The sequence below is a fragment of the Eschrichtius robustus genome, chromosome 10 (genome assembly GCF_028021215.1).
Source record: "Eschrichtius robustus isolate mEscRob2 chromosome 10, mEscRob2.pri, whole genome shotgun sequence".
NCBI classification, from domain to species: Eukaryota; Metazoa; Chordata; class Mammalia; order Artiodactyla; family Eschrichtiidae; genus Eschrichtius; species Eschrichtius robustus.
This window is the reverse complement of record NC_090833.1, coordinates 98,174,591-98,200,164: the sequence shown is the minus strand read 5'-3', so window position 1 is coordinate 98,200,164 and position 25,574 is coordinate 98,174,591. Positions and strand designations below refer to the sequence as shown.

The 25,574-nt window shown below is 35.7% G+C and overlaps 1 protein-coding gene across 2 annotated transcripts in view; it reads right to left on the bottom strand.

Annotated features, from left to right (window-relative positions):
- The window catches only part of AUH (AU RNA binding methylglutaconyl-CoA hydratase), a 161,700-nt gene extending 136,332 nt beyond the window's left edge, over nucleotides 1-25,368 (bottom strand). The window contains exons 1-3 of one of the 2 annotated variants that reach the window (XM_068553314.1): nucleotides 25,086-25,368; nucleotides 6,044-6,111; nucleotides 5,845-5,932 (exon numbers count right to left, since the gene is read on the bottom strand). In XM_068553314.1, the coding sequence (XP_068409415.1) occupies nucleotides 5,845-5,932; nucleotides 6,044-6,111; nucleotides 25,086-25,350 (421 nt within the window). In that variant the 5' untranslated portion in view covers nucleotides 25,351-25,368. The remainder of the gene's footprint in view (nucleotides 1-5,844; nucleotides 5,933-6,043; nucleotides 6,112-25,085) is intronic. The other variant, XM_068553315.1, reaches the window with a different exon arrangement.
- Between the last annotated feature and the right edge of the window lie 206 nt (nucleotides 25,369-25,574).

The window sequence follows — 25,574 nt, the reverse complement described above, 5'->3', positions numbered from 1 at the left end:
GGAGGTAAAAGACCTATACCCGGAAAACTGTAAGAAATTGAAGACAACACCAACAAATGGAAAGATATACTGTGCTAATGGATTTGAAGAATATTGTTACAATGACCATACTACTGAAGGCAATCTACAGATACAGGGCAATCCCTATCAAAATCCCCATGGCATTTGAACTAGAACAAATAATTCTAAAATTTGTATGGAAACATAAAAGACCCCAAACAGCCAAAAGAACCTTCAGAAAGAAGAACAGAGCTAGAGGTATCACAGGCTCTGATTTCAAACTATATTACAAAGCTACAGTAATCAAAACAATATGGTACCTGCACAAAAACACATACACAGGTTAATGGAACAAAACAGAGAGCACAGAAATGAACCCACACTTTTATTAGCAATTAATCGACAACAAAGGAGGAAAGAATACAAGATGTAGGAATAAATGGTGTTAGGAAAACTGGACAGCTAATGCAAAAGAATCAAACTGGACTACATTCTCACACCACATATAAAAATAAAGACAAAATGAATTAAAGACTTAAATATAAGACCTGAAACCATAAAACTAGAAGAAAACATAGGTGGTATGCTCTTTGACATTGGTCTTAGCAATATTTTTTTGGATATGTCTCCTCAGGTAAAGGAAACAAAAGCAAATATAAACAAATGATACTACATCAAACTAAAAAGCTTTTGCACAGTGAAGGAAACTATCAACAAAACGAAAAGACCAACTACTGAATGGGAAAATATATTTGCAAAGGATATATCTGATAATGGGATAATATCCAAAATATACAAAGAACTCATACAACTCAGCATCAAAAACACAAACACCCTGACTAAAAAATGGGCAGAGAACCTGAATAGACATTTTTCCAAAAAGATATACAGATGGCCAACAGATCCATGAAATCATTAATGATTAAGGAAACATAAATCAAAACCACAGTGAGATATTACCTCACACCTGTCAGAATGGCTATTATTTTTAAAAAAACAAAAAAACATATAACAAATGTTGGTGAGAATGTGGAGAAAAGGGAACCCTTGTGCACTGTTGGTGAGAATATAAATTCATGCAACCACTATGAAAAACAGTATGGACGTTCCTCAAAAAACTAAAAACAGAACTATCATACCATCCAGCAATTTCACTCCTTGGTATCCTTCCAAAGAAAACAAAAACACTAATTCAAAAAGATATATGCACCCATATGTTCATTGCAGTATTATTTACAACAGCCAAGATATGGAAGCAACCTAACTGTCCACTGATAAATGAATGGATAAAGAAAATGTGATACATATACCTATATGTTCAGCAGAGTATTACTCAGCCATGAAAAAGAATGAAATCTTGCCATTTGCAAGAACATGGATAGACCTAGAGGGCATTATGCTAAGTGAAATAAGTTAGATAAAGAAAGACAAATACTGCATGATTTCACTTATATGTAGAATCTATAAAACAAATAAACAAACATAACCAAACAAAAACAGAGTCATAGATAGAAAACAAACAAGTGGTTGCCAAAGGGGACGAGGGTAGGGAGATGAATGAAATAGGTGAGGGAGATTAAGAGGTATAAACTTCCAGTTACAAAATGAATGAGTCACAGGGATGAAATGTACACCATGGGGAATATAGTCAATAATATTTAATAACTGGTAACTAGACTTATCATGGTGATCATTTTGTAAATAGATAGAATGAATCACTATGTTGTGCACCTGGACCTAACATAGTATTATAGGTCAATTATACTTCAATTAAAAACAAAAAAAGAAAGCTTTTTAAGGGATAAACATGTTCTCTATCACAACTGTCATCATGGTTTAAACATGTCAAAACTAATCAATTACATATGTACTAAAACTGGTACATTTTACTGCAAGTAATTCATACCTCTATAACACAGATTTTTTTTTTTTTCCAAGAAAAGAACCCTATGCTAAACTAATACAAATTTGTGGATTATCTATCCTTTCAGTTTACTTATCAAACTCTCTAAGGGACTAACATTCAAATACACAAATGTAACTTAACCTAAGATTCTGAAACAATACTGACTAGATAACTTTGTCAGAGGCCTCCATATATCTAACCATGTCATGACATCTACATCCATGTGAACAACACAACATTCAATAAAGCACATTGACAATTTTAGTGAGAAGTTTTTAGTCAGAACATAATTTACTAGAACTCAAAAGCAGAAGCAAAAGTACCTTTACTTTTTAAAAAACCCACACTAGTATAATTCAGTGAAACATTCAATTTAGAGTTCTACACACAGGAATCAATTACCAAGAATTGTTTATACTCTATTTCAGGAATTTCAAAAGAAAAAATCCTCCGTCTCAGTAATTTCTCATAAAATTTTCATGATAAAAACAATACATATCTACTTTGCTACTTAGTGTTAGAACACTGAAAGAACAAAAATAAACAGATGATTAGGATTAAACGTTTACATACAATGCAGTAGCCTAGTCAAAAGGTCTTTTTCATAATTTCATTGTAGGTAATATATTAAAATTTTGACTCCAAAATATTTTGAAATAGCAAAATTATTTCAGTTTTTCTTTGTGTGTGTGTTTGTGTGTATGTAAAAAACAAGATAAAATTTTTAAATGAATAAAAAAATAATTTCTAGAGTATTCAGGGGAGACAGCACACATTCAGGCCAATCTCTAATATAATCTATGTAGCCAGTGCTTCACAATGAGCTTTGACTATCAAAATGATATTTCTCAGCATTCTAAGAGAAGTATAGGTAAGCCAAAAACCCAGAAGCAATGTTCGAACCCACAAGAAAGAAAACGTAACATCGATTCCCAACCTGGAGTCATGCCTAGGGTATGGCATGGTATCTGAAAGCATATATGTATAGAAAACTTCATCTACAGCCATGATAACTATGATACAAATTTTTCTGTATCTAGATTATCATTGTGGTTAGTAAAAGAAAATTCATTTAAATACATTACTGTAACCAGAGTGGCATTTTGACATTACACATCTTCTCAATCAACATAGGACCACTACAATGTGTAAGCGCATGAAATTTTAAGAACTTAAAAAGGAGACCTCATACCCCAAAAGATTAAAAATCACTGGTATTCATGACCCAGCAATCCCACTATTGGGCATATACCCAGAGAAAACCATAATTCAAAAAGACACATGCACCCCAATGTTCATTGCAGCATTATTTACAATAGCCAGATCATGGAAGCAACCTAAATGCCCACTGACAGATGAATGGATAAAGAAGATGTGGTACATATGTACAATGGAATATTACTCAGCCATAAAAAGGAATGAAATTGGGTCATTTGTAGAGACATGGATGGATCTAGAGACTCTCATACAGAGTGAAGTAAGTCAGAAAGAGAGAGACAAATATCGTATATTAATGCATATATGTGGAACCTAGAAAAATGGTACAGATGAACCAGTTTGCAGGGCAGAAATTGAGACACAGATGTAGAGAACAAACGTATGGACACCAAGGGGGGAAAGTGGCAGGGGTTGGGGGGTGGGGAGGGGGGCGGTGTGATGAATTGGATGATTGGGATTGACATGTATACACTGATGTGTATAAAATTGATGACTAATAAGAACCTGCTGCATAAAAAAAAAAAAAAAAGAAACTGACATCTATGTTGATAAAAGAAAACAAATGTCAAAAGAAAAAAAATTAGAATTTTTATACTACTATTTTTATAGGCTATAATAAGTTTAAATATTCGTTTTAAGTATGTAAAGAGATTCTGTGTATCTAAACATACAATACACTTAACGTGTACATATTAATAAAGACAGACATACTACACTGCCTGTTTCAAATGTACGTAAGAAAACCTTTCAGAGAAATTTGAAAGAATGGTTTTATTTATATACTCTAAGTTACTAAAATGATTTGCTCCAATTTTTCTATAATTCAAACTTTTATTTTTGGACAAAATACGGTAAAAAATCTTATGTTAAAACATAGGAAAAAATTATCCTGATCATGCAAAAGCACACAGAACAAAGAAAATAGATTTGATAAGCCCTTGGAAAAAACTATTCAAGGCTAACTTGTTAATCTGATAAAGCATTTGGTATATTACCTAGTATGTCCCCAAAAAGGCAACCTATAAAAGATAGTTGTAAACTGTGCTAAAGCATTAAAGCCTTTTCCAAAGAACATCGGTAATGTGGAGACACAAAACCAATGGGCAGCAAAGCAATAGGTAAAACAAAAAGAATTCTACCAGTCATTATAGTGTTATAATTACAAAACCCATTACCAACAAAAAGACAGTAATGCTAGTTATAATCAACTCTTCTTTCTGAAGCGTCATTCTGCCACTATCACTATCACTCCTCAAACATTCACATAATTGGGCCTTCCTTAAAAGCTCCCAAACTACTCAACGTCTTCCCAATAAGCCCCTCAGCAGCCCTCAGAGGACCTGAGTGCAGTGACCTCAGAGCCATCGGTCACGAAGTTAGACTCAGTCACTCAGTCACCAGATCCTAAGGTCACAGATACAAGAATTCTAATTCAGTGTAAGTTTTTCATATTGTTTAAGAAAAAATGTTTAAATATATGTAAAGCCCTTATAAAAACTATTAACAGCTATAATTTATTGACTACTGCACTGTGTTTATGTACATTGTCACATCAAGCCTCCAACAATCCTACCAGGAGGATAGTGTTACTCGAGTTGGACAGATGTAAAAGCAGAAGATTGTACTGCAAATTGTCATCACCCAGGCAGTTGAGCATAATAATCCTACTCTCTTTGACTGCCAAACAAGTTAAAACTAATCCTTTTACGTATGGTACACTATATCAAAAGCTAAAATATAACTCATTTACACTGAATGTTCCTAAATACCATAAAACTTTGCAATATTTTAAGGGGGAAGCTATGGAGTTGGAAGCTTGGAAAACCTGAGGACCTTTAACAATGAAACTGAAGAACATCAGCCTCAACGAAGACACTAAAAACATTCTGTCTAGAAATACTCCTCCAGTCCCAGCATTGCTCTGGGTATACTCTAAATGCTCAAAAAATACTTGTTGAATGAATAAAATACCGTATGTTGTTCCCTCAAATGTCTGATTATCTCAAATGGATTATCCCATTTATATTTTTACTGAAAAAAAAACTTTTTTACACCTCAATGTCTGCCTTCATTTACTTATTAGTAAATTATAATGATCCTGTATGTTGTCAGTATTTTTTATCTTTTATCATTTAACCATCTACATTTTTGACTAACTGAAACAGATTCATTCAATCTCATGACTTAGAAATATTTGCAAATATGGAAAATGCAAGACAACTTAATCTTTGGCTTTTGGTAACACAGTACAAGCAGAAAAAACATTTCGCTGCTGTAGATACCAATTTAAAAGTACAATTTGTGGACACATACTTGAGTGGGCACTACTACAAACAAGAAAGCATGTGTCTATATGTAACATTCCATACTGGGGTAGCTACTGCTAGTCAATTAAAGCATTTTTTTCATACAAAGCACACTTGGGAGCAGGAGACGTGATTCTTCCTGCACAGCTCATCTTTCATAAATATTATTCATGTACTACAAACATATATTTTAATGGCTCAAATTACTGTTCAACTTCCAAAACAACTTTTCCACACGCTGCAAAGGTTTCTTTCTAATACTGACAAAGCATTTTTTTTTCTTGTAAAACAGTAAAAAAAACAAAAAGGAATTGTTGCTAATGGAATTCAAACCACAGAACACTTTATAATGGAAAATAGGGTACTACTAAGGAAAAATTAGACTCGTTTTAAAATTTTAATCTATTTACATACCAGCACAGAATATGCCTGGGACTTCACTTCTGACTATTATGGTCCGTACTTTCTTATCAGATTTTAAAGCATCCACAGCTTTTGAAAGCTAAACAGAAACAGGGAGGGTAAGAAGGAAAAGGGGGAAAAAATCATTTTCAGATTGATATCAACACTGTATCTTAATATTAGAAGCAAATAGTTTAATCTTTACACTCACCATTTTTATAAGATTTGTACTCAATGAATTTTTGGCATAAGCTCTGTTTATTCCAAGCACCACAATTCCTAGTTAAGGGGAAAAAAAAAAAAGTCATTTGAGTTAGTGACGTATTCAGGGTACAGACTCCCGTATACACAGCTAGTTGACTTGGGACTTAGGAATCTAACACCACCTTGAGGTTCACTTCAAGAGCTTTATCCTAATTTTCATGTTTACCTTCCTTTTCAAGCATAATTTTGAAGAAGTGGTATATATATTTATAAAATCAATCTGATGCCTAATATTCACTTTTCTACAGCCTTTTAGAGAAGAACTTTATAACAGCATGTTCCCTTCAACTCCTCTCTCCTTAAACACCACCAAGGTAATCTGCCACATTTTACTAAATTTTACATCATTAAATCAGACTAACTAGTTGAAGGCCACGCTTACTGGTGAAAATTCTAAATTACAGAATACTATTTAAAATATAGTTTTTCATCTTCAATATATACAGAAGTACACAATAGCTAACAATTCCTTCTCACAGGCAAGCATTGTGGGATCAGCTTTTTTGCTAGTACACCAGCTGTTAATACTCTTTTTGTCCTACTACATAGCTTTCAGTATTTTCATCCTAGGTTTCTCTCCTGGCTCTGTCCCATGTACTTAACCTGAAGTCACCTCCACTTAGAATTCCAACAAGCAATTCAACCTGAATCTACAGGAAGTTCATTCTTTCTCCTACAAAGCCCAGCTCTCCCTCCTAACTTCCCTAATCTTATCAGAGAGCATCATCTAAATCCAGCCTCCCATTCCAATTGCTGTAGTCGGATCAATTTTCTAAAACCAATTCCACGCATAGAATTCACCCCCTGTTTAAAATCCTTTAATTATTTCTTATTTCCAAAATACCCGAGTTCAAAGACCTTAATTTGATATTCAAAGTCCTCTAAAACTTGTACCCGACCTTCTTGTCCCCCAAGGAAGCTCAAATTTTCCTTGTATAACAAAAATGCCTTCCACCAGATGGGGCAAGGGCAAGGTTGTGCGGGGTGGGGGGTGGGGGGCGGATTGAGGTGGGGAGGGAGAGGGGGTTGAGGGGGAGAGGGAAAGGGGTAATCCTTATTTGTAATTGGGTTAAACCAAAGACAACAAAATGTGCTCATGCCTTCTCTATGCAAGAAACTGCACAAACCCATTTTTCAACGAACTTAGGCTCACAGCAGAATAAATTTACAAGAATTCCCAATGATCTCAGTAAGGAGAAAATCATGAAGGAGAACTGGTTTCTAGGGCAGGCTCTGCATTAAACAGCTGAATGACCTTGGGTAGGTCCCAATACTAATGACAACAGCTACCACTAATTGAGTCCTTTATTATGTGCTGAACACTGTTCCCAGCGCTTTACATTTATTGACTTACGTAATCCCCAAAGCAACCTAAGAGGTAGGTACTGTTTTTATCCTTGTGGAACAGATAAAATAATTGGGACTTGAGGAGGTTAAGTAACTACCTTCAGCTAGTAAATAGCAATCTAACTCCACACTTGAAGGAAAAATGAGACTGTGCTACACTGTTCATGCTTTAGTTTCCTCAGAAGAAAACCAAGTGGTTAAGACTAGATATTAATTCATTCAAATGTACTGAGTACACATTATGGTGCTCAGCCCTCAAGGAACTATAGTCTAAAAAGGAAAGACAAACATCAATAAAAAAAATCATAGAAATATACAATTCAAAATGCTTTACATGCTCTGAACGGTGCTACAGTAATTTGTAACCAGAATTGATATGGTCTGGGGGCAAACAGGGATAGTCAGGGAAAGCTTATCCAAGACAGTGCTATCTGAGTTGAGATTGGGAAGATGAGTATTGGGGGAGACGGGGGTGCTGGATTACAGGCAGGAACAACATAGGAGAAATCATAAAATAGTCATGCCAGAAGGAGGAGAAGAGTACCCAATGACAGGAGAGGTCAGCACCAGCCAGATATTGTCATTACAGGCCCTGTTAAAAAATAAGGAGTAACCACTGAGAGAGTTTTAAGTATTGTATAAACACACATATACAACCAGTGGGGAGGATTCGTTTCTATATTTGGAGACCATGCCAAAGTGTACAGGGCTAGACACTTCCAGGCACAAGCTGCAGTCCAGTCAACAGATAATAGGTTTGGCTGAGGTTAGCTGAGTTAGAAGTAGAAGGAAGTGAAAGGACTCAAGAGCGATTCAAGAGGTAAATGTAAAATGAGTTAATGATTGACTGGATTGAGGACTGAATGCATTGAAAGGAGGTATTAGGAGTGTCTAATAAAGTTTTGGCTTCAGCAATTGGATGAAAAGAAGATGACATTCAATGAGACAGAGAACCATAAAAAACACCAAGGTGAGGGTGCCGGGGGATAAGGTTCATGAGTTCAGTTTTGAATTAAAGTGAATCTGAAGTGCCTTTGAGACACCCAAGCTGGTTATCAACTCTAAGGGTACAGGCTAAGAATGCAGGCTCTGAGGTCGGACTGCTGGGACTGAAATCCCAGTCTGCCACTAGCTATGTGACACTGGACAGTCACTTAACCTCTCTGACCCTCAGTTTCTTACCCTGTTAAGTGAAGATACTAATAGTTCCAAACTCTGTGGGATGGTTGTGAGGGTCATATGGTAAGACATATGTAAAGCTTTCAACATAAGCATTTAATTATTATTGTCCCTTCTGCAAACACTTTGATGCAATAATTAAAGTGTTACCATAATGAATAGATGCTAGATAGGATACTGTTGACATTATTACTAAATTGTAAAGTGCCATCAAAATGCTTCTACCATAGTTAATTCCAGTGGTTTTGGTCCCATGTTTGAGGCCTGATGTTTTGAGCACTTCTACCTCAAACAGTTGGAAATCAGCTCTGTAATTTAAAACGAATCATCCTGTGCCTAACAACTGTCCCACCAAATGTATCAGTAAGTTACTGATACCCCAAAATGGAATAAAACCTTACTTTATTCTGCAGGGCCTATTGTTTTCATTTTGTAACTGCCCCACTTTATTTCACAATTAACAGCTTCTCAATAACTCAATTATCATGCATCCTCATCACATAGCCTAGCCAAAACAAGTTTGCTAGGTTATTAAGGTTATTAAATTCCTATTTCAGACTTTTCCTGTCTTTTGACAAAATATCATAAAATTCTCGGTGAATCTTCAACAAGTTCATATTACAGCATCAACCCTGCTCTACAGAGCCCACAAAACTAAAAGATGAACAAAGAGACTCAGCTGGGACTTAAAAATATATATATATATGAATACACTTTGCTCATACAAAATTGAAGTGATACACCCCAAGTGAAAGTCCTCCTTCCCTGGACCCATTCCATTCTCCTCCCCAGAGGTAGCCATAGTAATCTGCTGATATGCAACCTTCCACAAAATATATTTACATACAGAAATAGAGTTGGGACTATAGTTTTGCTTATTGTTGCTATTTTACATAAATGGGACCACAGAGTATTTTCTGTTGACGCTGTTCTACGTAAATAGTTTCATACATATTTCCTTTATTTACTTAATTTGGCCTTAAAGATCTTTCTACATCAAGACATTCCTTTTAATTCCTAATATTCTGTGAAATGAATTTCCATTATTTCATTTCCTTTTCATGAGCATTTTCCTAAAATACTGCAATGCTGCAATCAACATTCTTGAAGATTTCTTTTCTGTACAATAAATATTTCTCTGACAGCTATCAAGAAGTGGAATTTCTAGGTCCAACAGAATGTGTATTCTTAAATTTTAACAGATAACTCTCAAAAATACAGATACTGTCCAGCCAAATCCACCAGTACCTATTTATTCACAGTAGCACATCTTAATAGAGCTCCAATTACATGTATTACCTGCAAAACGACACTTCCTTGCCCACATATTTTAATATTTATATTATCACTAATTCTCAAAAAATATACAAAATCGATCTGAAATTAAGATCACTTCTAATATATTTTTAAACTACCTCTACATTGTACTAAGACACAACTGTACCAACAAATTAGTCTTACATTATACACATTAACTTATCTATAAAGAAATACAGAAGTTAGGACACTGGAGCTCAGCTCCTTCAGGCCATTTAGAACTTTCTGTGGCAATTCTGTGTACCACTTGGTATGGAACCACCAGACTTTGTTAGACAAGATGTATGAGATACACTAGCATAGTATCTATTACACTGGAACACACAAAACTCATAACTTTACACACAGATACATATGCTCTTTTCAAGTACAAGGTTTTTGCCCTAAAATTAGAGGAATTATAATAAATTCTGTTTTACATGGTACCCATCAAACAAAGAAAAAAAAATTATGTTAAGTCTAATTACATTCACTGCATTTTCAAGTATATTACTGGTAAGAGAGAACTTCCGTTTGACTTGGTGTCAATGAGAACTGAATCTTACAATTTACTCTGTCACCACCCTCTCCCACATCCCAGCAGAGAATTATTTTGACTCAAAATAAATAAACAAATAAGGCACGGCTCATTTGTGAGAATACCACTTCCACTCAGTTGAAAATTTACCTTGGCATATTATCCTTTCTTCAGTTCAGGCTATTGTCTCAGTCTCTTATCATATACAAATAAGTTTGGTCTGTTATTACTAACCCAATACTAGGTTTTATTCTAATATCCCCTTATACCACCTGTTTTTTATTTTCCGCTACTTACTTTGTGAAATGGCTTCTAGTCTTCTTACTTCTCTTAAATCCTAACTTATTTATATTTTAATGATCACAGCAGGAAAATTATATATTTAAATAAGTTATTTTGCCATAAATTATCTTCCTTTTGTTTTATTAAAGATTTTTTAAATTATGTGTGTGAGCTGCTTACATTATCTATACATTTCATCTCAGGTCAGTAAGGGGACCTCATTAAACATGTTATTGAGAATCACTGGTCTACCACTCAACACTGAATATTATAAATCTCTGACAATATATGGGAAAATAACATCATTATGTATCAAGTTTCACCTAATCTTACGAACCAAAGTTGAGTTAACTAAGTTTAATAATCATTTGTCATTTGTTTTCTGAATTAACTGTTCTTATTGTTTGCCTATCTTATCAAACTTGTCTTTTGCATTTCAATTAATAAATTTTTAGATTACAGACATTAATTCATTATTTATAAAACAGATCTTTTCCCTATCATTCACTTTTAAAATTCAACTTGTTTATGGTATTTTTTTGCACCATAGTTTTAACTTTTTATATAGTATATTATTGCCTTTTAAGTATTGCCTTTTAAGTATTATTGCCTTTTAAGTATTGCCTTTTAAGTATTATTGCCTTTATTAAGTATAGTATATTATACTTTTTATATAGTATATTATTGCCTTTGCAACTTTCGGGCTTAGTATCTTCCTTAAAAAGGGTTTACAATGAAAACACACGTCCACACAAATACACCAAAATGATCAGAGCAGCATTATCCAAAATACTCAAAAGGTGGATAGAACCCAAATATCCATCAGCTGATGAATAGATAAACAAAATGTAGTATATCCACGCAGTGTAATATTCCGCCTAAAAAAAACAACGAAGTATCAATACACGTACAACATGGATGAACCCTGAAAACATGCTGAGTGAAAGAAGCCAGTCACAAGGGAGCACATACCTTATAATTCCATTTACATGAAATGTTGAGAGGAGACAAATCAGACAGGACAAAAAAGGTCGATTAGTGGTTGTCTAGGACTGGTAGAGATGGAGGGATTGAGCAGCGACAGCTAAAAAGTGTTAAGTTTCTTTTCGGAGCAATGAAAATGTTCAATAATTGATTGTGGTGATAGATGCACAACTCTGTAAATATACTAAAAGCCATTAAACTTTACATTTCAATAGGAGAATTTTAAGGTATATGAATTATATCTCAATAAAGCTATTTTTTCAAAAAAATTTAAAAAAAAAACATGGCAACATTCACTTAGACCTAGAAATAGAGCCAAATTACCAGAGAACCATGGAGTGAGGATGAGGGCAAAAGAGAAGGTACACATTTGTGGTGGAGTGTGAAAGGGGGCCAAACCCTTACCCTCCATTGCAAAAAGTCAATAGATAGGTAATACCTAAATTTGAAAATTACATAAGTAGAAATACATGTATGTTATTTCAAATGAAATAACATATACCCCAAAGAATCAACCAAAGGGTTTTAAATAACTGCTTCTGGAGTATGGGAAATGGGGTGGAGGAAGGCACTGCTAGTTCTCAAAACAAACCATGTTAAATATTGGTCACAATACTAACTGTATAGGTACTTAAGAAAAAGGAAAACTAAACCAATTAAAACAAAATCAAGGATCTCTCTACCCTAATGTTTTGAAACAATTCTCTAATACTTTCTCCTAACATTGATTACTTTCATTTCTGCTGTTCTCAACTCTGCAGGTGTCTTATTTTCTCCAAAATGCATAAACATTTTTGGCTAGCACCATTCATAAAATGGTACCCTATTTTCTTTCTGATTTCAAAAATCAAACAACTGTATACTAAATAACTATAAAAATCACTCTCTGGACTCTCTACTCTGTTTTACTGTCAATTTCTTGGTCCACTCTTATTCTAATGTTCTGCTACTTTAATTATTCTAACAATATTGTATGTTTTGTTATCTAATGTACAGTAAGCACCACATCTACCAGCTATTATTTTTCAAAATGTCTTAAATATTCTTAAACACAACTCTTTTCAATGAAATTTAAAATACACTGTTAGGATATTTGTTGTTTAATATTTAGGAAACTGACATATTTAAAGTATTAACTCTTTCCCTTTATAACATGGTGCAATGCTCCAATTTTTCAGGTCTTGGTTTTTTCCTCAATAAAGACTTGAGACTTTTTCAACTTGCACATCTTCAAAGGCTATCTGTTGCCCCTTGTGAATGCTTTTATTTCTATATCAGTTATATTTTCTAATCAGAAATTGAGAGTACGTGGAAAGTTTCGTGCTATTTTATATGAACTTTTTCTGGCAAATTTATGAAATATTAATAGACTTAACAAGTGGTTCTCTTCAATTTTCTAAGACAACAATCATTATCTAGAAATATTGGCAGTTACAGTTTCTGCTCCAATATTAATTTCTCATTTCCTTCTCTTGCTGTTTTACTTTAGCTAGGACTTCAAGTCCAACATAATATTAGCAAAAATAATAAGTTCCCTTATTTTATCAATGCCTTTAATGAAAATGTTTCTAAGTATTTCACAATTTAGCATAATGTTTGCTATGCATTTCTAATAGCTTTTTTTCAAGTTGGGGAAATGTACTTCTACGTTCAAACTTGCATTTTAAAAAGATCACTCAGGCCACAGTGCAGAAAACAGATTAGAAACAAGCAAGAATATACTAGAATATACTAGACCAATTTCCCTTATGCATACAGATGTAAAAATCCTCAACAAAATACTAGCAAGCCAAATCTAGCAGCCATGACCAAGAGGGACTTATCCCAGGAATGCAAGGCTGGTTCAGCACAAAAATCAATCAAAGTAATACATCAAACGAACGGAATAAAAGAAAACATTTGAAAGCTACATGATCATCTCAACTGATGCAGAAGAAACACTGGACAAAATCCAACATGCTTTAAATGATTTTTTTAAAAAATAATAATTTAAAAACCTCAACAAACTAGTAACAGAAGGAAACTTCTTCAACCTAATAATGGGCATTTATAGAAAACCCACAACTAACATCATACTTAATGTTAAAAGACTGAAAGTCTTCTCCTTAGGATAAATAACTAGATAAGGATGTCTGTTTTCACCACTTCTATTCAATGTTGTACTGGAAGTTCTAGCCAGGGTAATTAGGCAAGAAAAAGAAATAAAAGGCATCCAGATAGGAAAAAAAAAAGAAGTAAAACAATTTCCATTCACAAATAACATGATCTTATACACAGAATATCCCAATGAATCCACCAAAAATTATTAGAGCTAATAAATGAACTCAATAAAGTTGCATGATACAATATCAATATATAAAAATCAGTTATATTTCTATAACTATCAATAAACATTTCAAAAATGAGATTAGGAAAACAATTCAATTTGTAATAACACCAAAAAAAGACAATACTTAGGAATAAACTTAATCAAGAAAGTTCAAGACTGTACACTGAAAACTATAAAACACCACTGAAAGAAATTAAGGAAGACCTAAGTAAATAAAAATTTATGATCAATTGGTTTTTGACAAGGATACCAAGACCATTCAATGGTGCAAGACTTTTCAACAAATAGTGGTGGGACAACTAGACACTCAGCCACAAAGGAATGGAGTTGGACCCTTTCCTCGCACCACATACAAAAATTATCTCAAAATGGATCTAAGAGCTAAAACTATAACACTCTTAGAAGGAAGCAAAGGTATAAATCTTCATGATCCTGGATTAGGCAACAGTGTCCTAAATACGACAACAAAAGGACAAGCAACAAAAGAAAAAACAGATAAACCAGACTTCCTCAAAATTACCAAGGAAGTGAAAAAACAAGCCACAGAAAATATCTGCAAATCATACATCTGATATGGGGTTTATATTCAGATTATATACAGAATTCTTACTATTCACAACAAAAAGACAACCCAACTGAAAAACAGGCAAAGGAGTTGAATAGATATTTCTCCAAAGAAGATATATAAATGAAATGAGGCTCAACATAATTTGTTATTAGAGGAATGAAAATCAAAACCACAATGAGGTATCACTTCATACCCAATAAGATGGCTGTAATTTAAAAAAGGAAACAAACAAGCATTGACAAGGTGTGGAGACACAGGAGCTCTCATACATACTCTCATATTCTCATACAGTTTGGTGGTTCCTCCAAACACTAAACATAAAATTACCATATGACCCAATGATTCTACTCCTAGATACCTATCCAAAAGAATGAAAACCTATGCTCAAACAAATAATCGTACACAAGTATTTAGCAGCATTACTCATAATATCTAAAAAGTAAAAATACAAAATGTGCTATATCCAGTCAATGGAATATTATTCAGCCATAAAAAGGAATGAAGTGCTGATGCATGCTATAACACAGACGAACTCTGAAAACATTAGGCTGAAAGAACCCAGACACAAAAAGCCACATATTGTATGTTTCTACTTCTGTGAAATACCTAGTATAGGCAAACCTGTAAAGACAGAAAGGAAATTAGTAGTTTCTGGAAACTGGGGGGAGGGGGAATGTGGAGGAACTGACTAAAGAGTATGGGCTTGTTCTGAAAGTAATAAAAGTGTTCTGGAATTAAGACACTGATGATGGCTGTACAACATGGTGAATAACCTAAAAACTACTGAATGTACACTTTGAAAAATTAAAACGGTAAACTTTGTATTATGTGAATTTCACCTACAGTTACAAAAAAGAAAAAAAAAAAAGTATAGTGGGGGATACCAAACAAGAGGCTACTGCAGAGATCCAGATGAGAGATGACAGCACACAGGCTTCATGCTGTGGAGTGGAGATGGAAAGCAGACTGCTTCTAGAGATATACTGAAAGCAGTACCAACATAACTATTATCAATAATATTATAAACCCTGTTTATACTCAATCTATAGATACAGCAGTGGACAACTGTAAGAGAACAAAATGTAACTATCATAAACTTTGATGATATAAAGTTACACATGACAGAAATTGTATAGTTAGAAGATGAAAGATATAGAACAGCAAACATTTTCTGACCTTACACCAAAAAAGTCCAGATACTGTCTATAAAAATAATTATAAAGGTAACACAAACCAGAAAGTGAATAAAATTATCATTCACAGCAAAGACTCAAAATATAAGTTTAAAGTCTTTACTTTTGATGAAACGGTTTGAAAGTGAAGAGATGACACCCTTCCACAGTGTTTTTTGTTTGTTTGTTTTTTTATTTTACCATGAGCATATATTGTTACTTTAGAATTCTGTAGACCTCAATAATTTAACTATTTTTACTAACAAATCACTTGTAATACACAAAGAACTGAAAACCACTGACAGAATACTTTTGATAAACCATATATAATTCAGGTTCCTTAAAATACTACAAAAGTAGTAAGAACCTACAATAAAAACATAATGAACTAACCCAGAAATCCTTCACATGAACAAAAAGAGATATGCAATTTTTATAATACCCAAATTTTAGAAACAACTTGGAAAATCATTAACAGATGATGATTGTAAACCTAGAAAACCCAAAACAATCAAATAAAAAACTACTGCAACAAAAGAGCATTATTTAAAAGACATGAAATTAAATATCCAGATACAATAGCCTTCATATACAAGGAAGAAAAGGGGGGGGGGGGAGGGAGGAAGAAAGGCAAACACACAGAAGATATATTGAAAGAAATCATCTCATTTTTATGAACAACCAGACAGGAGACAGGATGACCTGGGGTACACTTAACATAAATGTGCAAACCCTACTGGTGGGCACTTCTAAAACTCCCCTTAAAAAAAAAACAAAATAGAATTGCAAAAATGGAAACACATACCGTGTTTTTAGGTGGAAAAAAGCAGTATCATAAATATTTCCCTAATTTTAAATCCAACACAATGTCAATAAAAATACCAACAAGCCTTTTTCTTAAACTATATATGGAGATTCCAAAACTCATGTGGAAAAATAACCATGCAGGAAGAACCAAGGAAAAAAAAAAAAAAAAGAAAGAGCAAAGGTGAAGGAGGGAATACCTAGCCCCACCACACACTAAAACACAACACAGCTTTAATCATAAAATAATGTAGAAGTGTAACATCTACAGAGACCATAAAACAGAACAGAAAGACCAGATGGAAATTTAGCTCATGATAAAAATGGCCCTTCAAATCAGTGGGGTAAAGATGAATAAGTGGTGTTGGGACAACTGGATACCCATTTGGAAAAAGATAAAGGGCCTGTATCTCACACGGCCATGATAATTCCTTTATTTTTACATTGGTGGTTTCAAAAATGGTGATTTTCTATCATTCCTACTATTTTTCTATAAAGACATCTTCTTCCCTACCCCACCATCTTGAGTAATCACCATGGCTTCATGGATTCTTTATTCAAGGTGCTATAATCCATTATCACTGCACTTTTTAATGTTCAAAGTCCTTGTAAGGTTATATCCTGACATATTCCTTTTAGTATTTAACATGTTTCTATGTCCTTCTGACATGTTCCTTTTAGTATTTGAACACTTCCTTGTTTTTTGACTCACAAAGATATTCCAGGCTCACCTTTCACTTTCCCTGCTCCAGACCTAAAATCAGACATTTCTCCAAAGAGCTCTGGCTTCTTTCAGTGGGGGAACAGTGTTTAGAAACCAAAATCTGGACATTAGATATGTTCACTGCTACTGTGGTATCATTCCTTTTAGACTGTTTCAATGGTCAGAATAGGAAATAAATATAAACACGTACACATACAATATACTTATGGTTTTTGTAAGTTTGTCCTGATAACTCTAATTCAAATCCAAGGTAACAGGTTTCTTCCTCACCTTCCCCCATCCCATATTTGTACTTTCTCTCTCCTACCATAATGAAAAGTCTGTTTCCCAAGAACAACATTTTTTTCATTTACTCTATCCTACAATAAAAAGAAAACATATTCAGAATTATTAAGCCCAACTACTGCTAACAACAGACTACTAAGTAAATTTCAAGATTCTTTTAGACTCATAACTAATTGATCTAAATGATAACAACTTATTCAAAACAATAATGCCAACCATGTATGGGGTGACTGTAGCTTACAGAAAAGGGTAATAAATGACAGCAATGTTATAAGGAATGAGAGGAAAGAAATAGGAATATGCATTTATACCATTACCACCATGAAGCAGTATAGTGTTATTAAAAAGCGGGCGTGGATTAGTTGTAAATATATATTGCAAACAACAGGGTAACCGACAACAGTTACAAATACATAATAATCCAACTATTTAAATAATCACTTTAAGTATGAATGGTCTAAAGTACACTAATTAAAAGACAGATACTGTCAGGGTGGATTAAAAACAAAACCCAACTATAAGTTGTGTATAAAAAATCCACTTTAAATATAAAGACACAGACCGATTAAAAATGAACGGATGAAGAAAGATAAACCATGCTAACACTAATAAAACCTGGAGTAGCTACATTAATTTCAGAGACAGCAGATCTCAGAACAAGGAATAGTCTCAGGGAGAAAAAGGGGCATTACATAATGCTGGAGGGGTCATTTCTCCAACAAAATAACCCATGCGTATCCACCTAACAATAGAGCATCAAATTGCATGATTTAAAAACTGATAGAATTACAAGGAGAAATAAACAAATCCACTAGCATAGTTGCAAATTTCAACTCACCTCTATCACTTATAGATCCAGTAGGCAGAAAATCAATTAAGAGTATAGCTTAACTGAACACCAACAGAAAATCAACTAAATCTAACTGAATACTAGATCTACTTGAATATGGAATACTGCATCCAACAACAGCAGACTACTCATTCTTCCCAAGGTCATACTGATATTCACCATGACAGACCACATTCTGGGCCAAAAACACACCTCAACAAATTTAAAATAGAAATCAGGGCTTCCCTGGTGGTGCAGTGGTTAAGAATCCGCCTGCCAATGCAGGGGACATGGGTTCGAGCCCTGGTCCGGGAAGATCCCACATGCCGAGGAGCAACGAAGCCCGTGCGCCACAACTACTGAGCCTGTGCTCTAGAGCCCGCGAGCCACAAGTACGGACGCCCGCGTGCCTAGAGCCCGTGTTCCCAAACAAGAGAAGCCCACGCACCACAACGAAAAGTAGCCTCCGCTCTCCGCAACTAGAGAAAGCATGCACACAGCAAGGAAGACCCAACGCAGCCAAAAATAAATAAAATAAATAATTAAAAAAAAAAAAAAGAAATCATACTGAAGTATGCTCCTAGATGACAATGGAAATAAACCTAGAAATCAATAACAGAAAGACAGCTGAAAAACCTCAAAATAGAGATTAAATAAGGTATTTAAGTAAAATATAAGTAAATGAAGAAATCTCAAGAGAAATTTAAAATACTTGTAACTATATGAAATTGAAAATACAACTTATCAAAATACATGTGCCGCAGCAAAAGCAGTGCTTGGGGAAAACTTACAGCATTGAATGCACATATTAAGAAACGTCTACAATTGGTGATCTAAGCTTCCACCTTAAGAAACTAGAAAACAAACAACAAATTAAATTAAAATAAGTGGGAAGAAAAGTAAAAATCAGCAGAAATCAATGAAATTGAAAGTAGAAAAATCAGTAGAGAAAAATCAATCAAATCAAAAGTTAGTTCTTTATTAAAGAGATCAGTAAATTGATAAGCCTCTAGCCAGGCTAGCCATGAAAAAAAAGAGAGAAAACAAATTACTAATATCAGAAATGAAAGAGAATATCAATTACTAATATCAGAAATTCATCACTACTGAATCACACTGATACCAAAAGCATAATAAAGAAATATTATGAACAACTATATGCCAACAAATTTGCTGACATGAAATAAACCAATTCCTTGAAAGGCACAAGCTACCAGGACAAGAAATAGATAAGCTGAATAGGCTAAATCTATTGATATTAAAGAAACTGAATTAGTAATTAATAAGCTTCTAAATCAGAAAGCATCAGATGCAGATGGTTTCACCAGTGAATTCTACCAAAACATTCAAAGAAAAAAATTATGCAATTTCTCTACAATCTCTTCCAGAAAATAGAAGCAGAAGGGGCACGTCCTAGCTCATTTTATGAAGTCAGCATTACCTGTATACCAAAACCAGACAAAGACATCACAGGAACGGAAAACTAAAGACCACTATTTTTCATAAACATAAATGCAAAAATCCTCAACAAAATGTTAGCAAATTAAATCCAGCAATGTATAAAAATAATTACATCCCAAAATCAAGTGGGATTTATTCCAGGTGTGAAAGACTGGTTCAATATTTGAAAATCAATTAACGTAATACATCACATCAATAGGCTCAACACGAAAAGTCATACAATCATCTCAATAGATGCAGAAAAAGAATTTGACAAAATTCAACCAGATTAAAAACACTTAAACTATGAATAAACAGAGGCTTCTTCAACCTGATAAAGGACACCTACCAAAAACCCCATAGCTAACAACATACTTAATGGTGAAAGACTGAATGCCTTCCCCTCAGATCAGGAAAAAGACTAGGATGTCTGTTCTTGATACTTTTATTCTACACTGTACAGAGGGTCCAACGGGGGAGATTACAGAAGAGAAAGAAATAAAAGGCATCCAGATTGGAAAAGAATAAGTAAAATTTCTTCTGTGTGCAAATGACATGGATCCTGTATATAGAAAATATTAAGAAACCCACTAAAAAACTATGAAAAAAAATCATCAAGTTCAGGAAAGTTGCATGATACAAGATCAACATACAAAAACAACTGTATTACTGTACGCTAGCAATGAACAATCTGAAAACAAAACTAAGAAAACAATTCCATTTACAATAGTATCCAAAAAGAATGAAAGAGCTAGAAATAAATTTAACAAAAATATTGTAAGACTTATACAATGAAAACTACAAAATACTGCTGAATGAAAAGATATTCCATGTTCATGGAATGTTAAATTTTATGTTGTTAAAAAGGCAATATTCCCCAAATTGATCTACCTATTCAATGCAATTCCTATCAAAATACCAGTTGACCTGACTTCCTTGAAAAAACTGAGAATTCTTTAGAAATTCTGGTATAAATTCTTCAGAAATGGTACTGACATAAAGATAGACATGTAGATAAATGGAATAGAACTGAAAGTACAGAAACAAACTCTATGTTTACAGTCAATTAATTTTCAACAAGGGTGCCAACACAATTCTGTGGTGAACAATAAGTCTCATCAATAGCACTGGTACACTGGATATCCAAAGCAAAAGAATGAAGGTGACCTCTTACCTCACACCATACACAAAAACTAACTCACAATCGATCACAGACACAAACGTGAAGAGCTAAAACCATAAAACTGTTGGAAGGAAACAGTTATAAATCTTTGTGATCCTGGGTTAGGCAACAGTTTTCTTAGATATGATCCAAAAGCTCAGCAACAAAAGAAACAAATAAATTGTACTACATCACAATTAAAAACCTAGGGTCTTCAAAATTAACAAGAATAAAAAGAATCCACAGGAGAAAATATATTCAAGTCATGTATCTGATTAGAGACTTGCATCCAGAATATATAAAGAACTCTTACAATTCAACAACAAAAAGACAAACAACCCAATTAAAAAGGATTTGAGAAGACATTTCTCTAAAGAAGAAATACACATGGCCAATAAGCACATGAAAAGATACTCAACATCTTTAACTATTAGGGAAGTCCAAATCAAAGCCACAATGAGATATCACTTCCCAACACACCCGATGGGTATAATCAAAAACCAAACAAGTACTGTTCATGATGTGAAGAAATTAGAGCCCTTATACTTTGCTGGTGGGAATGTAAAATGCTGCAGCCACTTTGGAAAACTTTGGCAGTTCCTCAAAATGTTAATCATAAAAGTACAACTACCATATGATCCAGCAATTGCACTCCTAAGTGGAAATAAAGAAGGATGTCCATAAAAATTTATACATGAATGTTCTCAGCAGCATTGTTCACAAGATCCAGAAAGTGGAAATGATCCAAATGTACATCAATAATGAACAGACAAAAAAATCCAAACAATGGAATACTACTCAGTCATAAAAACAAATGAAGTACTGATACATGCCACAACATAATAGAATCTTGAAAGCCAAATGCTAAGTGAAAGAAGCCATAAATAACCACATATGATTTCTTTATGTGAAATGTCCAAAGTAGAAAAATCTACTGAGACAGAAAGTAGATGATAAATGGGTCTTAGTCTGGGGGGAGAGGGAGTATTGAGAACGGGGAGACACTGCCAAAGAGAACAGGGTTTCTTTCTAGATTGATAAAAATGTTCTAAAATTGGATTGTGGTGATGGTTGCACAACTCTGTAAATATGCTAAAAACAACTGTACATTTTTAATTTTATATGTGAATTAATAAAATTTTAAAATATATACATCTATCTAAATGTATAGCTTTATTGAGACAGAATTCACATGCCATAAAATATATGGAATTAAAGAATGTATTCTATAAAACATGAGGAAAAGTGTGAAAGGAATCAACCTGTTTTAAAAAAAAAAAAAAAAAAGCATGTAGTAGGAAGATGAGCTAGCTGACCTCTGCAACAGGCCACCTGAGACATGATACAGGCTTGGACAAGAGCAGTGTTGGTAAAGAAGAACATGGATAAAAATGGAAAGACTACAAAGGCACTTGGGAAGACCTGATAATAAGCCAGATGTGAATGATGAGGTAGGAGCAGGCATTAAGAATAACTTGAATTATGCATTTGCTTGTTTGCTCTACTTCTACCAGAAGTTGGTATAAGGTTCACAAAAATGATCTTTAAAATGGGTCACAATTATGAGTAGAAGCCTGCAAGACTGGGAGAAGGTTGGTAGGGAGAAGGGAGAGGTCATTCCAGAAGGTGTGTGCAAAAGCACAGACACATAAGAGCAAGAAGAGGTAAAGCTTAGGCGCAGCAGAAGGGAAACGGATGGTCTGTAAAGGCCTGCAGCTGTGAGGGCTTGTAGGCATTAGAGACCACTAGAGGTTTTTAACTGAGCAGAGATGTGATTCTTGCTTGGCCTTGAAAAAATAACCCCAGCACCAGTGCAAAGAACAAACTGGGAAGGAGAATGACTGGAGACCAGTTGACCTATAAAGGCAGCCACTGCAGGAAACCAGGAGAGACCTCTGTAAACCATGACCGGGACTGCTGCTCTAAAACCCTGAGTAGGCTGGACAACAATGCAAGAAATAACGACTAAAGAAAGCTGGTTGTCTAACTGTGCTTCCACAACAAATTACAAATATGGAACCCAGGCAACCAGTGAGTACCGATGTATTCTGCATTTACCCACCTCCACCAGCCTAAAGAGGCCTACAGGGCAGAGAGCAGTCTGGGGCTCCTCTGACCCAGTGGAGTTGTCATATTCCCTGCAGGCTGCTAAGAGCACCAAATTTTGGACTCGCCTCTAATAAGCAAAGGCACCAGGGAGATTCCTTCACCTGCACCAGCCTTGAACTCATGTTTTTCTTTGCACTGCTTATTGCTGGTTTGACAGTAAAGCAAAGCAAAGCAAAGCACATATAATGTTAGACAAAACTGAGTTGTCACCTTGCCAATCCTGAAAGGGAGTGGATCAATTTTCTTAAGAACCCATATTCCCTAATAGCTGATTTTTACATTTCAAGTGACTGAAAACATTCTTAATTTATCAAATTGACTTATATTCTGATTTCTTTTCCTTGACCCATTTGAAACCTAACTGAAGGACTTTCCAGACATTTTGTAAAAATTTACTTTCAATGTGCATTCATTTAGGTCAAAAAAATACAGAATATGGTGCATATTACTAGCTGTACCTGCAATGCATTTGTATCTAATGTACTGCTGGTTCACCTAATGTAATTGAGATCCTGGCAAGACTAAGCTTACCCAAAAGATGGTAGCATTCATGGGTCTAATCACTCCAGTGCCAATCTACTTTCCAGCTGAATTTCTCAATATTCTGCCTGTCATGCCATACTACAACCACACTTGCTTTATGCCATTTCCCCAAAACATCACACATGTTCCCATGCCATGCCTTTCACGATGCTCTTGTCTGTCTGAAATAATAAACAAATAAAAGAAATAACTCATCATACTCCAGAAGACCCCCTATGAGCTAGATCCATACTCAGTGGGCAATTTATATGACACTCTCGTCTAATCTCCACAGTAGCCATACAAAGTTGGTATTATTTTTCCTATTTTTACACAGAAGAAAATTGAAGCACAGAGAAGTTTGCCTAGGAACCCTCACTAATGTCACATTCCATTGCAAAGAATGCCTTGGACCCCTTTTCATCTGGCAAAACCCTAACTTAACCCTCAGAATCCCCTTCTGCAGTCTTCCAATCTCCCCAGATATAGCTGATCATATGCCCCTTGGGGGTATTACAGCCCTTTGCTCTCACCAAGCCTTTAAAGTTAGCATAACCTTTTAATCACCACTATCTTCCTCGCTATACTGGGTGCTGCTTAAAGATAGCAATCATGACTTAACTCGTTTTGCACTTCTGCTTAACCGATTATAGGTGCTCAATAACTGCATGTCAAAATTCAATGACTATTCTTCTGGCAAACTGCTATTTCCACCTTTCATGATCCATTTAACTTCTCCCAACAAGGCAAGTGAAAGGAATTGAGCTTTAACAGCAATCCCACCGACTGGCACACATCCTCTAACACAACCCTTCCTCCCACTGTATTGTACTGCTAATGCATCTATCTCCTCCCAAGGAGGTAGCTCAAGGGCAAGATCAACATCATCCACAATTGTGTCCCCCAGGGCTTAGCAAGGGAATTGGAAGACCAAAAAAATGCTCAAAATTGTCTAGCTGAACTGAAATAGTCCACAAAACTAACTTTCTAAGATAAAATGGGCAAGGGGAATAATTGTTCCAGATGCACCGCTTTAAACTGAAGAAGACTCAGAATAATAAGGTGCATTCTCAAGGCAGCTTCCAAAACTCTCCGCCTGATAGCTGAGTTGACAGAAAGCAATCACAGAGCAAGAACAAAATCTGGAAGCAAATATCACACACCCGGTTTATTGACCTTGGCTCGTCTAGAGATGAGGACGTAAGCGGCATTTCCGTCTTCGGCGCCGAGTAGGGCCACTTTTACAGGTAAGCTGCTCCGTAGGGCACCTTTAGGCATGGAGAGCACTATATAGCTGCAATGCTTGGGTGGGGGAGGGGAAGGGCCCCCAAGCCTCTCGGCGGACACTGACGTCAGCCCGGACACTCGACCTTGCAACCCCTTCCTAGGACCGGCGGCCGCCCGCGTCGCGCCCCTCACCTCGGTTCTCCTCCTCCAGATACCGCACCCGCAGCTCGTCCTCCGTCTTCACCTCAGAGCTGTAGCCCCTCCGCCAGGCCGCCCCCCCGGGCGCGTGTGTCCAGCCCCGAGCCCAGATCGCCGGGTCGACCCGCGGGACCGTCCAGGAGCCAGACAGCCTCCACCCAGGGCCGAGCCGCGCACAGCAAGCGGCCACCAAGCGAGCACGGCCGGCCTGCAAGGTGCCCAAGGCCCCGGGCGCCGCTGCCGCCGCCGCCGCCGCCATGTTGACTGTTTACGGCATGGGCCTGCGGCTGCTGCCCCGCCCCCGCCGCGCGCAGGCCAGCCCCCCGCACGCCGCAGGGCATGCCCAGGCCCCGCCGCCAGCACGCCCCACACGGCCACGCCCCCAGAGCCTCCCTCTTGCGCCAGGCTCCGCCCCCGAATCCCCGCCCCGCCCAACACCGATGACTGAGCGTTCCAGGTTCCACTTTCTCAGGCCTCCCTTGC